We start from the raw sequence: 14,886 nt of genomic DNA on the forward strand, positions 1-14,886 counted from the left end.
TGTTGACCATTAAAAGGACATTACACTCCAAAATCAAAGTTGTATGGAGGGTTTCAGATATCAAAAGTAATGTCAGGATTAACCCATGCCTCACACCATCAGGTGTGCATATATAATTTTATACCATAATCCAAAATGTCTTTCCCATATTTCTTCCATTAATTTGGGGTTAAAGTATATAGCTGGATATTCAGTGCCATTTCTAGTCATAAGCGATATAAGAGGCCGCTAGGGGGCCCCAATCAGGAAGTCAGTTGGTGTGTCAACTTACTGTTAGTTAGGATAGCAGAATACACACTGTGCAATGTCGAAATGTGGTTGTGCATCAGCAGTTTTCCCTCATGTTATGTCAGTCACTGACAGTCACTCAATTAGCCCATGTCAGCTCACTCAATTAGCCCATGTCATGTCAAGATTTTATAGATAAATTGGTCTAGCCACTAGCTTTGCCTGACTACCCAGTTTTATTGCGCCGACCAATTGCCATGCCATGCAGACCAACAATAGTTTTTCCTCCGCAATGAAGTATGTAGTGGACGATAGAGCACCGGAATAATTCATGTTGAGTCGTCAGGCAACTGCTAGCCAGCAATCTAAGCCTTGTAGTAATCATGGGTGTATTACTGACCTGGCACGCACGTGCCAGGGGTACTTCGAATGGGATACGTCTCTACCTATGGCTTCTAATCAGTAGATCACTTGATCGGGTTCTAGGTAGGAAGCCTAACCACCATAATCAATTATTAAAAGATGATGGAGGCTGCCTTTCCTTACCTGACCAGATTATTTCGATTTTGTTGCCGATTCAGATCAAAGATTTGTCTTCTGGTCTTGGCACAGATGTAGGATCTTGATTTGAGCCAGTTTGCTACAGCAGAAAAATCATCCTGCAGCATCAGGAAATGCGAATATTTATGTGGGTTATAATTAATGGACATTTTTGTAGGGGCTGATAAATGTTTCTTAAGGGTAAATCAAGTCTGAAATTTCAAAGAGGAAATGACGAACTTCAGAAATCTTTTTAAACCTCAAATTTAAATCTGCATTGCAGGAAAATTTTCCTGCAACAAGGTGATGTCACGTCTACTCCCGCTTCCCCCTCCTGGCGCTCGTTGTCGCCAGTACTCTCATTGTTATACACACCCGTCACCCTCGTTACGTGCACCTGCGCCTCATGAGACTCACCTGGACTCCATCCCCTTCCTGATTACCTTCCCTATATCTGTCACTCCCTTTGGTTCTTTCCTCAGGCATTATTGTTTATGTTTCATGTCTGTACGCTACTCGTGTTTGTTATATTGTTCGATGTTCCGTTTATTATTGAACTCACCACCTGTACTTGCTTCCCGATTATTAGCGTACACGTTAAAGAATAACGCCTCACCAAAGGGAAGCAACAGTCTCACTAAATAATTGATCATGCCTATGGCGTATGACCACCTTTTTGTGTTGTCGTGTTGAATATTCTGCCCGTATTTCACACCGCTCTATGCCTCATTTAAAACATGCACAAAATCCTCTACATCATGTTGACGAGCACTAGTCTCACTATCTTTGAGGTCAATAAACACCCCAAAAATCTGAAGAAAGGATGGTGTGAAACGGGTTTGAAAGAATGATACATTTATCGCTTGATATTTCCATCCCCCCTTTTTATCGACACGCCACTTAAACTCTAGGCCATTTGTTTGTAGCATTTACAGGATGCCTCAGCCAGCTCATCAGGCTTCCAAGCCTCAGCTGGCTCGTCAGGTTCCCGTGCCTCAGAAGAGGTGACTGGCCCGCTCCTGGTCCCCGGGACTGTTCCTCTGGTCGGCGTCCTGCGGCTGGAGCCACGCGTCAGGGAGAGGCTACTGTCACGTCTACTCCCGCAACCCCTCTCTGTGTCGCCAGTTTACTCATTATAACGCACACCTGTCACCCTCGTTACGTGCACCTGCGCCTCATGAGACTCACCTGGACTCCATCACCTTCCTGATTACCTTCCCTATATCTGTCACTCCCTTTGGTTCTTTCCTCAGGCATTATTGTTTATGTGTTTCATGTCTATACGCTACTCGTGTTTGTTACATTGTTCGATGTTCAGTTTATTATTAAACTCACCACCTGCACTTGCTTTCAGACTCCCAGCGTATACATTACAGGTGATCAAATTAAGATCCTGCATCTGTACAAGCGTGGCATCCATGATAGAAGCACATCTACAGCTATGTTCAGAACTTCTTGAAAATACCTTTACATATGTTTTATAAACAATTGTAAATTCCAAACTTCCACAATATAGATCTTGAGTGTTTTGAAGAGAAAAAAACCAACGTTATTTGCTGTATCTTGTAACAAATCTGTGTTTCTTCAAATACATGTCACAGAAATACTGTCTTTCCCTATGTTTAAAATGTCTGTGAATCTTTGTGGACAAAAGCAATATATGATAATGCTCTTTATTTATTTTTGTCTTCTGATTTGATTGTGCATTTTTAAGGGAGTCTATTGCTTTTCTGCTGTGTCTGTTTATTAGAGGATACAGGCATTATAACTTGGACTTGGACCAACATTTTTTGTATTGGTTGATTCTTTTGTGTTGATGTTTGCCACTATATCCCAAAAGTGTAGTCAATACACCCATCCATTAACATGACAATTGTGCCTTCCCAGTAGGTTCTATCAGTGGTGTAAGGCATAGTGCTAACCATCTGCACTGTGGCTCTGTGAGGCAGTCCATTACCAGTGTTTCGAGGTCTCTCATCAAGTTCTGTATTCTATCAGCCAACACTGATGGCTCTGTAGGGAAGACACATTGTTTGCAGTGTGCGCCTTGCTCAACCATATGCTTTCATATTGCCAGGCTGGAAAACTGCCTTGGGCCTCAACACTCTTGCCAACTTTCAGTTTACAGTGGGCTTTACTGTGCAGTCTGGTGATTCTGTCCATTTCTTACAAAAAAGGTCAGATCAAAACTAAAGTGAGGACTCAGACACCTGCTATGTTCACACTTTGGTAATCAGAGAACAGGCTCAACTTAATTAAACATGCAATACATATATATATATATTTTTTTTACAGTCGCATTTTTGTTTGTCATGTAATATCTCAGGTATTACACTGTAGGTACTGTAAACAAAGCACATACTGTACTGTAGATTCCCTTCGTGTGTGTGCACTGGCACCTACTTGTTACAAAATCAAAACCACGATTATTAGTTTGTTCACACATTCGTGATTTATGCTTTCATTCAAGTGAGAGAATATTCAGACATTTTGGATTTCCGTAGAATTATTTGAGTCGCCAACTCTTTTTCCTTTAAATAATAAATATTTATTGGGGGAGAAAACAATTGTGTTGAATTACGTTCTTTTCTTTGAAAGAAAAAGAAGCATAAAACATTTCCAGAAGATACATGTTGTTTGGTCCCCCCATTCTAAATCCTCTGGGACTCACTTTTGAGAAGTTCTATCACGTCTACCCACTTAGCACTTAAGGGACTATAGGCTGCAGGAACCCCTGCTGTGTGTATGTGTGTCTTTATGGGTGCTATAGGGGTATAGTGGCAGCATCAGTGGGAGTTGTATACGGTTATGGTTGAAGGCTGGAGAGATTGTGGGGCAGGAGAGGTAGGGGTTAGGATAGTGGGGGCTGTCGCTGTAGGGTCAGTGAGAGCTGTAGAAGCAGCTACAGTAGAGGCTGTAACTCCTGCTGCTGCTGAGGTTGAAGATGTAGAATCCTCAGTGGGAACTATGGTGCTTTGATCACACCGGGTCCATCATTCTGACTGTGTTTACCATGTTTTCCCCCACACAGTTCAGTGATGAATTTCGAGTGGATCTCAAGCTGATTCGGTTTTGGGGTGGTTTACACTTCCTCGTTCAAACAAACAAGTAGCAACGTCTGAGAGCTAAAAACACATTTTGAATGAAATCTAACGTTATTATGCATCTATCAGCATTGTTTTGATGCTGTCCCACTCTGACTGACTCAAACGCTGTCCTAAGATGGACACTGTATCCGAGCAGATACTAAAAGATTATGAAGAAATGGCCAAAAAATAAGAAACGTCTCAGACTTTTGGACTGTACAACTCTATAATTAAAAAAAGCCAGTGTAAGACGTCTGTTTCCCCAGTGTAAAGATGTACGCTGAGAGTCGGGAAGCAGGTTCAGGGAGTGAATACATTTCATTAATAAATAAATGAAACAAACACGTAACACAAACAGCGCACCGACATGGAACAGAAACTGAAACAACGATGCCTGGGGATGAAACCAAAGGGAGTGACATATAAAGGGCAGGTAATCAAGGAGGGGATGGAGTCCAGGGGAATGTCATCATGTGCCTAACGCTGGTGACAGGTGTGCGCCCTAACGAGCAGCACCTAGAGCCGGGAGAGGGAGCACATGTGACACCCAGCCCCTTAGAGGTTATGACATTGACTCACTGACACGCAGCAATGTGAGGGGATGTGAGGAGATAAACTACAGTGCACACCAAAAAAACGTAGGGTTCCTCAAGGGTTCTTTGGGAAGGGTGATGGTTCTATGTGGAAGGAACCATAATGACTCAAAGAACCCTTTGAGCTCTTCAATGGTTCTTTACAGTTCACAAAAGGGTTATTGGCTCTTTTAGTGATAATTGAAATGTAGGGGAGGTGGCTCATTAGAATATTTTGGAGCGGGGTTTGCGCACAGTAACCATGAGTGAGTGTCATTCCAGTATATCTAATGTGTTGTGTTGTGTTGTTCCATGATATGTTATATATGGCTATGGACAGTGAGAGTGTTTTCTTAAGGACTCACATATGTCCTTGGGTCAATTGAGAACACTTGACTAAATCAGCCAGTGCTTCTCAATTCACTTGATTCAACATGTCAATCAACAGAATAATAACACCTATGGAATTTTAACAATATAATATGGCTGACCAGAATTAAAAAACTCTGTATAGTTCTTTAGATTGAGAAAGGTTATTTATTGAACCATTCTCCATAAGGTTCTTTAAAGAACCATAAAAAGGGTTGTTGTAACCATAGTGGAACTCTTTTTTTGGTGTTATATAGAACATTTTTAATGGTTCTTTATAGAACCCTAGGAAATGGTTCTTTATAGCCACATACAGGTTCCATTTAGAACCAATTGAGCACGGTTCTTCATTGAACCTTCAAAAAAGGGTTCTATATAGCTATGGTTACAAGCCAAGTCACCCTTATCTGGTTCTATTTAGAACAATAATTTTTGTGTGTGTAGTATTCAGAGCTCTGAGTCATTTCAAGATATCTGGAAAATGTAATACAGAAACTCAAATAGAGGTTGATATGAATATAACACTGTGTGAAGGTCATTGGAAACTTATGTTGCTCTTGTAAAATAAAATAGTCACGGTGTATATTGATTTGACCTACATGTAATTTAATGGTCGTGGTAAAGGCAATCATACTATTTTGATTTCACAAGTTATCTCAGACCAAATATGAAATCATCATCATGCTTTACGTCAAGAAGTTCCAGATTTTTTATTTTTTTATTTCACCTTTATTTAACCAGGTAGGCAAGTTGAGAACAAGTTCTCCTTTACAATTGCGACCTGGCCAAGATAAAGCAAAGCAGTTTGACACATACAACAACACAGAGTTACACATGGAGTAAAACAAACATACAGTCAATAATACAGTAGAAAAATAAGTCTATATACAATGTGAGCAAATGAGGTGAGATAAGGGAGGTAAAGGCAAAAAAAGGCCATGGTGGTGAAGTAAATACAATATAGCAAGTAAAACACTGGCATGGTAGATCTGCAGTGGAAGAATGTGCAAAGTAGAAATAGAAATAATGGGGTGCAAAGGAGCAAAATAAATAAATAAATAAATACAGTAGGGGATGAGGTAGTTGTTTGGGCTAAATTATAGATGGGCTATGTACATTGAATACAGTAGTTCTAGAAGTAATTATAAATAACATACAATTAACTCTTCAGGCATTGCATTGATCTCATTTTCCCATAATAATGCACGAAACAGGTATACTCTCACAATCAGTGAGACTTCCGCTTTCTGGCTGATGCGCTACGTAATTGAGACGGATTATGGTGCCCCTTTTAGGACACTCTCCGGTCACCGAAGCATGATGAGGTCCAAAGCTGTCATTAAGAACTGGTCACTGTGTGTTTCCATGCATGGGGCTTGGACTAATTAGACCCTAATAAATGGGTGGAAGTCCTGCAGAACGAGGTGTAGGTTACTACCCCGTGGACAATGGACTCCAAACTCTATTAAATCCTTAATGGAATAATTTATCATGCCTATGGCGTATGACCTCCACCTTTTTGTGTTGTCGTGTTGAATATTCTGCCCGTATTTCACACCGCTCTATGCCTATTTTAAAACATGCACAAAATCCTCTACATCATGTTGACGAGCACTAGTCTCACTAAATCTTTGATGAGGTCAACAAACACCCCAAAAATCTGAAGAAAGGATGGTGTGAAACGGGGTTGAAGGAATGCTACATTTATCACTTGGTATTTCCATCCCCCCTTTCTATCAACACGCCACTTAAACTCTAGACCCTTTTGTTTGTAGCATTTACAGGTGTTAAATTCAGCATGCTGGTTCATTAGGACACATCCTATTATGGCTGAATCACAGAGGCTGCTGGTGAACCCTGTGGTTGTTCGGCGGATGACACTGTTGCTCCCATCGTTGCATAATTGCTCCTGTGGTCCCTTAGAGTGCAGGTAATAATAGGTGCTGAGTGAGAGGCAGGGATTCTTCAAGCCACAATGAGGAAGAATGCCTCTCAGCTCTCACCACCAGTGGCAGCCCACTGGGCAAAACAGGTTGAATCCATGTTGTTTGTACATCATTTCAACAACAGCAAAAAAGGTGATGGCGTTGAACCAATGTGAGATACTGATTGGATTTGCCAAAAGTCCTCAACGTAAGGGAATTACGTCATTTGTTCAACCAATTTTTAAACTAAATCAAATGTCATGGTGATATTTCTTTGTTGAATATTGATATTTCTTTAGTGAATTCACGTTAGCCAAATGTAAATCAAAAATAGACATTGAACTGAAGTCTGTGTAGCCAGAAATACTGAGGAGTAATTTTATAATAATAGTATTTTTGTTTTGTTTTTTGCTAAATCAAATGACAGGCTCCCTAGTGGGTGGGCCTGTGTCCACCCAGGCCCACCCATGCCTACGTCCCTGCTATCCTCAGTGGGAGCTGCTCTCATCTTTCCAGTCTGTTTCTTCCCTCTTACCACCCCCATTAATTTCCTCATTAATAAGTCTGTCTGTGTCACTGTGTTATTTAATGCCAGAGATCCTCCCTTGCTCTGTTAGAGCCACTGGGTTGCATCTGTCTGTCTCTCTCTCTGCCTGTGTGTGCGTGCGTGCGTGCGTGAGTGTGCGCAGGCAAGCGATCGAGCCAGTGAGTGAGAAAGCGAGAGAGAGAGAGAGAGTGAAAGGGGAAAGGAAAGCAATCGAGAGGGAGAGAGCGAATCGGAGTGAGAGTGCAAGACAAAGCTATGAAATTAATCCGAGCTATTTGCCTCCTGCTTCTTTGTCCAGCTTTGAGCCTCAACACTAGGTAAGTCGAAAATAAGAAGGGTATATTCTTCTTCCTTCACCTTCAGTGATTCTGAAAGAAAGGGGGAGGGTGAATGCACAATGACTAATCATAGAAGATACTAACGTTAATCTTTAGCTCCGGTCAGTCCTACGAAATTGGTTGAGGCAGCCTGGGTTCTGGCGGGAGATGCCTGTGTGCGGAGCATGATGTTCTAAGGCAGTAGACTGAAGGCAAAATAAAGGTTTATCTGTTGAACTATTCTCTTTGTTAAACTGAAAGACATATATCTTTTGGTGGTGAAATTCACTGGCTAAAAATGCCTTGGAATTGTGTAGGCATCGCTTACTGGGATTGCGGTAAGTCTTGTCTCCTGCTTGCTGGAAGGGAGCAAGTTAAGTCTGAGCCGGCTAAAGAAGGAACTGGGCTGCCCAGAATGTTGCAGTGTCTTGAGAGAGAGAGTGTGTGTGTGTGTGTGTGTGTGTGTGTGTGTGTGTGTGTGTGTGTGTGTGTGTGTGTGTGTGTGTGTGTGTGTGTGTGTGTGTGTGTGTGTGTGTGTGTGTGTGTGTGTGTGTGTGTGTGTGTGTGTGTGTGTGCAGAATAATGCATTGAGGGGAATAGTAGGATGAGGGGAGGAAGAGGAGAGGCGAGAGAAATTGAGAGATGAGGCGACGTGCAGTGCGGAGGGAGGTTTTAATGATTAATTTAACCTTTGATAAAATCATTCCTCTTTCAAACTAGTGCCTGAGCACTACTCCCATTACTGGGGTCTTTGTGAAACAAAAGCCAAGGTTGTTAGAGAGTCTTAAATATGGCTTAAAGACAGCTAGCTACACATTATGAAACTTGCTCTCCTCTCATTGCAGTTGTGTCTAGTTTGACATGATGGAATTTCAGCTTGGGTTGGTAGACCTCTACAAGTGTGCTCCTAAGTGATGAATGTAGTGGCAGAATATGCAAGCACAGAGACATACACATACACATAGACAATCAATGCATTTGCACATTTTGCAGAGCCCTGAGAGATTTGAATAAGCTAATTTGATGATGCTGGAGATTTTAAAAAGTCAGATTCCGTTTGATGTTGAAAGCAGACCTTATATTGGATAATGAATACGCTGATGAATGTTAGAAGTTTGGGTTGTGTTTTACAAAGTTGAATGACATACACTACATGGCCAAAAGTATGTGGACACCTACTCGTCGAACATGTCATTTCAAAATCATGGGCATTAATATGGAGTTGGTCCCTCCACTCTTCTGGGAAGGCTTTCTACTAGATGTTGGAACATTGCTGAGGGGACTTGCTTCCATTCAGCCACAAGAACATTAGTGAGGTCAGGCACTGATGTTGGACGATTAGGCCTGGCTCGCAGTCTGCTTTCCAATTCATCCCAAAGGTGTTCGATGGGGTTGAGGTCAGGGCTCTGTGCAGGCCAGTCAAGTTCTTCCGCACTGATCTCGACAAACCATTTCTGTATGGACCTTGCTTTATGCATCGGGGCATTGTCATGCTGAAACAGGAAAGGGCCTTCCCCAAACTGTTGCCGCAAAGTTGGAAGCACAGAATCGTCTAGAATGTCATTGTATACTGTAGCGTGAAGATTTCCCTCCACTGGAACTAAGGGGCCTAGCCCGAACCATGAAAAACAGCTCCAGACCATTATTCCTTCTCCACCAAACTTTACAGTTGGCACTATGCATTGGGACATTTAGCATTCTCCTTGTTGGAAAGGTGGCATCCTATGACGGTGCCACGTTGAAAGTCACTGAGCTATTCAGTAAGGCCATTCTACTATCAATGTTTGTCTATGGAGATTGCATGGCTGAAATAGCCGAATCCACTAATTAGAAGGGGTGTCCACATACTTTTGTATATATAGTGTAAATTACCCCAATGAGACACTTGAAGTCATGATTGAGTGAGTGACTGACTGGCTGCTTGATTGATTAATTTTACTAGTGACTTATATGTAACAAGTGGCATTAATGTGTCAGAGGCTCAACTGATGTGTTAAGCTCTGTTGCTCCCCAGTTACATAGACCAGAGCCAATTTATAAAGATATATCTATATACTGTATATGGCTAGGTACGGACTGTATTTTCTTCCTCGAGGCCCCGACACCATGTCCTTTTCTTCCCTTGAGAGTCTCCCATAATTGGCCAAATAATGACCATTCTGTGCAAAAAAAAAACAATTTAGACAGGCACACTGCTAAAGATGAAGCCCATCTGGGATTTGCCAGAACTACCTTATGGCCAGTCCATTTCTGCATATGGCTCTGACTTAGACTAATTCAATGGTCCCTGAGCAGGTATCTTCTACTAGACAACTCTGTCCGTTTCTAGACTTGACAGTTCATGCAGCTTTAGAGTTCTGATCAGGGAATTCTAAATGCGTCATGCATCTATCTACACCTACATTTTAAAAGTGTCTACCGTGTCCACAGTGTGTCCGGATTCCGTTTTCCCACGCTATATTCAATTTCCTGTATGCATTCTACAAACGGTGGAATAGGCAAAATATGATAATAACACAACAACAACTGATGGCAGTAGCTAACTACTGTAGCCAACTAGCCAGCTAACCTCTGTAGCTAGCCAGCAAGCTAGCAAACAACGCTAAAGGGATTGCAAATGGGTAAGTTTTTCTAAATATTAGCTAGCTGGCTAGCATTTGAGACCAGTAAGCATGTTCCTCACACTCTAGGAACATATTTCCTCCAACGTTATAATGAAAGGTGCCTTTCGGTCCCAAAACTCAAGTTTTCTGGAGTCTTGTGGGAGGAGTGCTGATGACGTCGCCCACTGTATGCGCTTTCGGTAGCCTGATGCCGTCCAGAATGAGGAGAAATCCGCAAACAATGCATCCCAGACCACTTCCTGAAGTGGTGAGCCAGATCTGAACACAATGAGACCACAAAGCAAATTGTGCATCGAGACCAGTCTTTTCAATGCGATCTTTGAATTCTGACAGCAGAAGTCGCATCTAAGTGTCAAGTGTAGACACGACCTCTGAATAATCTGATCTCAATACGCTGAGTAATATGACCAGAGGAATTATCTTCTGGTTGCAAATTGACATGAAAGGTGTCATGTTGACTTCTTGGTATATACAATTAATTGAAATACAATGACGTAGGCATGAAGTATTATATTGTAGACGAAACAAACTCGCAAATTGTAATCATGTTTTTCATAAAGGTCCTTATTAGTAAACCTCCCCACAAGCAAACAATACTAGCGGTTTTCTTATGATCAAATACATCCAGACCAGTTGCTTATGCAGCTTTACTGACATCTATCTTGTTCTTTTACCAAGCAGTACATTACTGCTGCTTGAGAGGATGTTGTTCATACATTGTTTCACAACTATAAGTGTTGTTGGCTGATATCAAAACTGGCACATCATTGACCAGGGAGAAAGTAACTGTATAGAATTGATTAGGGGAAATTCAACCTACTTTTGCCACACTTCCTCCTTGCATCTGATTAGGCTTAGAGTACTGTGGCTGTTTCTTTGTGTGTGTGCATATGTGTGTGTGGCTGTTTCTGAGTGTGTGTGTATGTTTGTGTGTTTCTGAGTGTGTGTGTGCACGCATGAGCTCCTGTGGCTGCTCACAACTCACAACAATGCAGTCCAGCCTATTCACCATTCATGTCTTTGCAAAGTCTCTTTTATGGGATTTTCACAAATGTTCTTTATTATTGACAATAACTTTGATGTTTCCTACCTACGTAACCATGTCTGGTAAATGCCGGTGTCCATTGGGAACTCCATAACATTAAATATTTAGGTACTGGTCCGCAATTAAAGAATGCCGAAATCCTTGGATGATCCTGAACATATCACACAGACAGGGCCTGCATTGCTTAGTCTCTTCACATCTGGCTGTAAATACTAAGCACATTGCATTTAAAATTCTTTCTTTGATGTTGGATGGGGTGGGCCATTAAAGAGGAACGCGGTTTATGACTCTGGAGATTAACAATGGGAGCCTGGCAATTGTTGTAATAGCCTGATAATACATGCTAATATCCAGTATGTCATCTTGCTGGAAGGTGATGGGGAATTGAATAGGTCCTTTTGTAATGAGAGCATAATGACCTAGCAGCTATACATGACAGTCGGTGGTAACTCAACTGATGGGATTCAGAAGCTTCCCATTGAAATGATGAGCTACATTTCTAATTTGTCAAGATACAGCATTTCCTGTGGATAAGAAATGTATCTTTCTCTATCTCTGGAAAATTGTAATCTTTCTGAGAATAACCCCAATTTGCAAGTCGTTAACCCCGAAAGTCCTTCTTGGTCGTCTAACCATTACATATTCCTCCATATTTGTGGAATGCTTCATACTTGTTGAGATCATATAATTGAGATAAATCTTATTTAACTAGAAATTGAGACTATTATATTCTGTTTAGTCTGGCTTGTCTTTGGTTTACAACTTATTTCATAACTAATTGTTTTCCCGCTGTGTGTGTTCCATATGTCATGTTCATGGCTAACAGCAAGCAGTTGTCGTGACTTTACTTTCATTAATCTGATGACTGTTATTTATTTAATCAATTAACTATGTTTAATTGTTACCCGATTAAATTAATCATGTAACAATTATCTCATTAGGATTTGGGGCACCACGGAAGAGGTTGTTTAAAGAGTTACCATCTCCCGAATTAAACTCTATAAGGTATATATCTATTTCATCGATAAACAGTCATCTTATTAATCATTACCTCTTATCATATCATCATTCGGAACAGTCGTAATCTCATGCATCTGCAAAAACCCCAGCCTTGCTCATGATTGACCCCAGCCTTGCTCATGGCCCCGTGAGTGGCTCAGTTGGTAGAGCATGGCGCTTGCAACGCCAAGGTTGTGGGTTCGATTCCCACGGGGGGCAGTACAAAAAAAGTATGAATGTATGTACTTGTAAGTCGCTCTGGATAAGAGCATCTGCTAAATGATGTAAAATGTAAATGATTCAGTATTACACAAATTGGTTTAATTATTTATTTACTAGCTAACGAAATAATAACAGGATAACATACACACTTAATACATGAGACAAAGGTCCCTAGCGAACTTTTACAATATGGCATTTTACCCAACGACATAGAGTGAGAAAGAGAGAGAAAAAGACACTTATCGTCGATACATTTCAAAATTATTCTCACATTAGTCATATAGTTTGCACACGAACCGCCGCCTGTTTGGAATAGGAAATCATTAATGTATTTACGTGTGAGTGTCTTTGTCCATTGTGTAGTCCTTAACAGAACTACAGAGATCACTCTGTTCCATTCGCTCCTGAAGCTGCTTACATGAAGATCAATGGTTCCAGTGGGGTGATGCGAGTAGTGTACTACGGCGATTTGACAAGAGCAGTAGGATGGTTTGAAGAGTTCAAGCTATTTTACTCAGGACAGCTAATCAGCTGTACCAGTGATTGTCTGAAAGAGGAGTTTGTCGGCTCTTCCTCCTCGTGTTGATTATTCAGGGTTCAGGATTCAGACCACTATGGACATGCGCTGCAGCTCGCCGTCTCTCTGGTCTAAAGGAAGGTGAGTTTATTTCTTCACCTCATGTTGAGGTGCAAAATTCCAATCATTTCAAACATGTAGCCTTATGTTTCCTGGTCTCTGAGATTCAGAGTTTAAACCATTTTAGACGTGGCCTGCAACTCCCTGTCTTTCCTCGTCTAATGTTAATTTTTGTTGGCAATGATTTTTATGCACTCTCGTCAAAGGGGATTGTTCCGTCAGTCTGACACGCTCTCTGACCTCATTCGGGGTGTGGCTACTTACTATGAACAGTTTATAGGAGATAGATTCTCTTATCCCTCATAAAATTACATTCATATCTTAACAAAAATACTTTCATAATTGTTAATATTATATGCACAACGTATTGGATGGAAACTTGACAGATAAAGGGGATATACTTTCCAAGTTACAGTTTAATGACATCACAAAATGAAAACCCATATGACATTAGTTTTCTATTGCTCCCCACTGACCATTCCCCACATTCTTATGTTAGAAATATTGATCCAGTATCCACCTGACCGTGTTAGAGATTAAGAGGAAAAACTCTCTGTGAAACTAAGATCAAAGATATTGATCAAACAAAGATCAAAGATATATTCAAACTTATCTGGAATGGTGCTATAGATTATCAATTGTATTACATAGGTACCTATTAAGTAATTTAATAAAACAATACAATTTTACGACAAAAAAAACAAACCCTTCTTGCAACATGGGAAAGACTCAACCCCAAGAATGTTATTCTGTTACTATAAATGCTTTAAATGTTTTCCCCCCTGAAGTCTTGGGTAATAGTTCTAAGCAATGTTTGACAGAGAAGTAAAGCAGTGATTGCCTAGATCAGAGGGTCAAGTGCAGGGCATCCTGGGAATTAGACTGAACTATTGACAGGGGCAAGATGATATATATGCATTGATGGACTGTGCATGCTTGGCCGGGGATAATGACCAAAGAGACCATCTCGTCTCATCCACCTCTATTGTTTAGCACCTGAGGTATTTAATGGTAAATGTGAGTGTAGTGGTGCTTGCTAGCTTGCTCTTTGTCTATCATCAGGAAGCGGCTTTGGCTCCTCTGCCAAGTAGTTAAGTCGGCTATTTGTGATTACGGAGTGAATGGTCCATCATTATTTTAATTAAATGCTCTGCTTGATTTATAACACAAGCATTTCGGAGCCTGGTTTGTTTGATTGACATCTTGCTCAAACACTCATGTATTTTGCACAGTAGCAATTTGGGATAACGGTGGATGATTTCAGATGGTTGGTCATGATGACAAATTCATTATCAAAAGTCTAAGCTGTTTGTGGGGGGTTCTAAGTTGACATAAGTAATTGTTTTAAGAAGATAATTTTAGGACCTCTTTAGGTATAACAAATTATATTTCAAAATGATTTGATAAAATGTTGAATTTGGTCTTTACTGCTATAGCCCATAGAAATGCACTGGAAAACACATTAAAACATGTAAAAAAAGACAGTAAAAAATGTATCATAAGGAATAAGGTTTTGACGTGTCTGTACTATATCTAGCTCACATATTTAACCACTTTTTTGGGGCACAAAACTACCTCCATACTTCCATTAATTTGTATAGGTTACCTTTAGACAAGTCCCGTGACACTTGTGGGGATCATAGAGCAAAACGGAGAACACACCATCGTGAGAGTCTCCCCTTTCTATAGGTCATTTGGATGCTTCAGACCTTTTCATGTGAAGACTGCCACTTTCCACCGCAGATGTGGAAGGGCGACAGGCGAATGCATTGGAT

General features: G+C 40.9%; 1 protein-coding gene and 1 non-coding gene across 3 annotated transcripts in view; both read left to right on the plus strand.

Annotated features, from left to right (window-relative positions):
* Positions 1–7,359: 7,359 nt before the first annotated feature.
* The window catches only part of LOC129834247 (leucine zipper protein 2-like), a 175,450-nt gene continuing 167,923 nt past the window's right edge, over positions 7,360–14,886 (plus strand). Inside the window, exon 1 of one of the 2 annotated variants that reach the window (XM_055899062.1) lies at positions 7,360–7,584. In XM_055899062.1, coding sequence (XP_055755037.1) covers positions 7,523–7,584 — 62 coding nt within the window. In that variant the 5' untranslated portion in view covers positions 7,360–7,522. The remainder of the gene's footprint in view (positions 7,585–14,886) is intronic. The other variant, XM_055899061.1, reaches the window with a different exon arrangement.
* On the plus strand, positions 12,396–12,471 carry trnaa-ugc (transfer RNA alanine (anticodon UGC)). The gene has a single exon. It is a non-coding gene; the product is annotated as a tRNA-Ala (tRNA).

Source organism: Salvelinus fontinalis, chromosome 35 (genome assembly GCF_029448725.1).
Source record: "Salvelinus fontinalis isolate EN_2023a chromosome 35, ASM2944872v1, whole genome shotgun sequence".
In the NCBI taxonomy this organism is placed as follows: Eukaryota; Metazoa; Chordata; class Actinopteri; order Salmoniformes; family Salmonidae; genus Salvelinus; species Salvelinus fontinalis.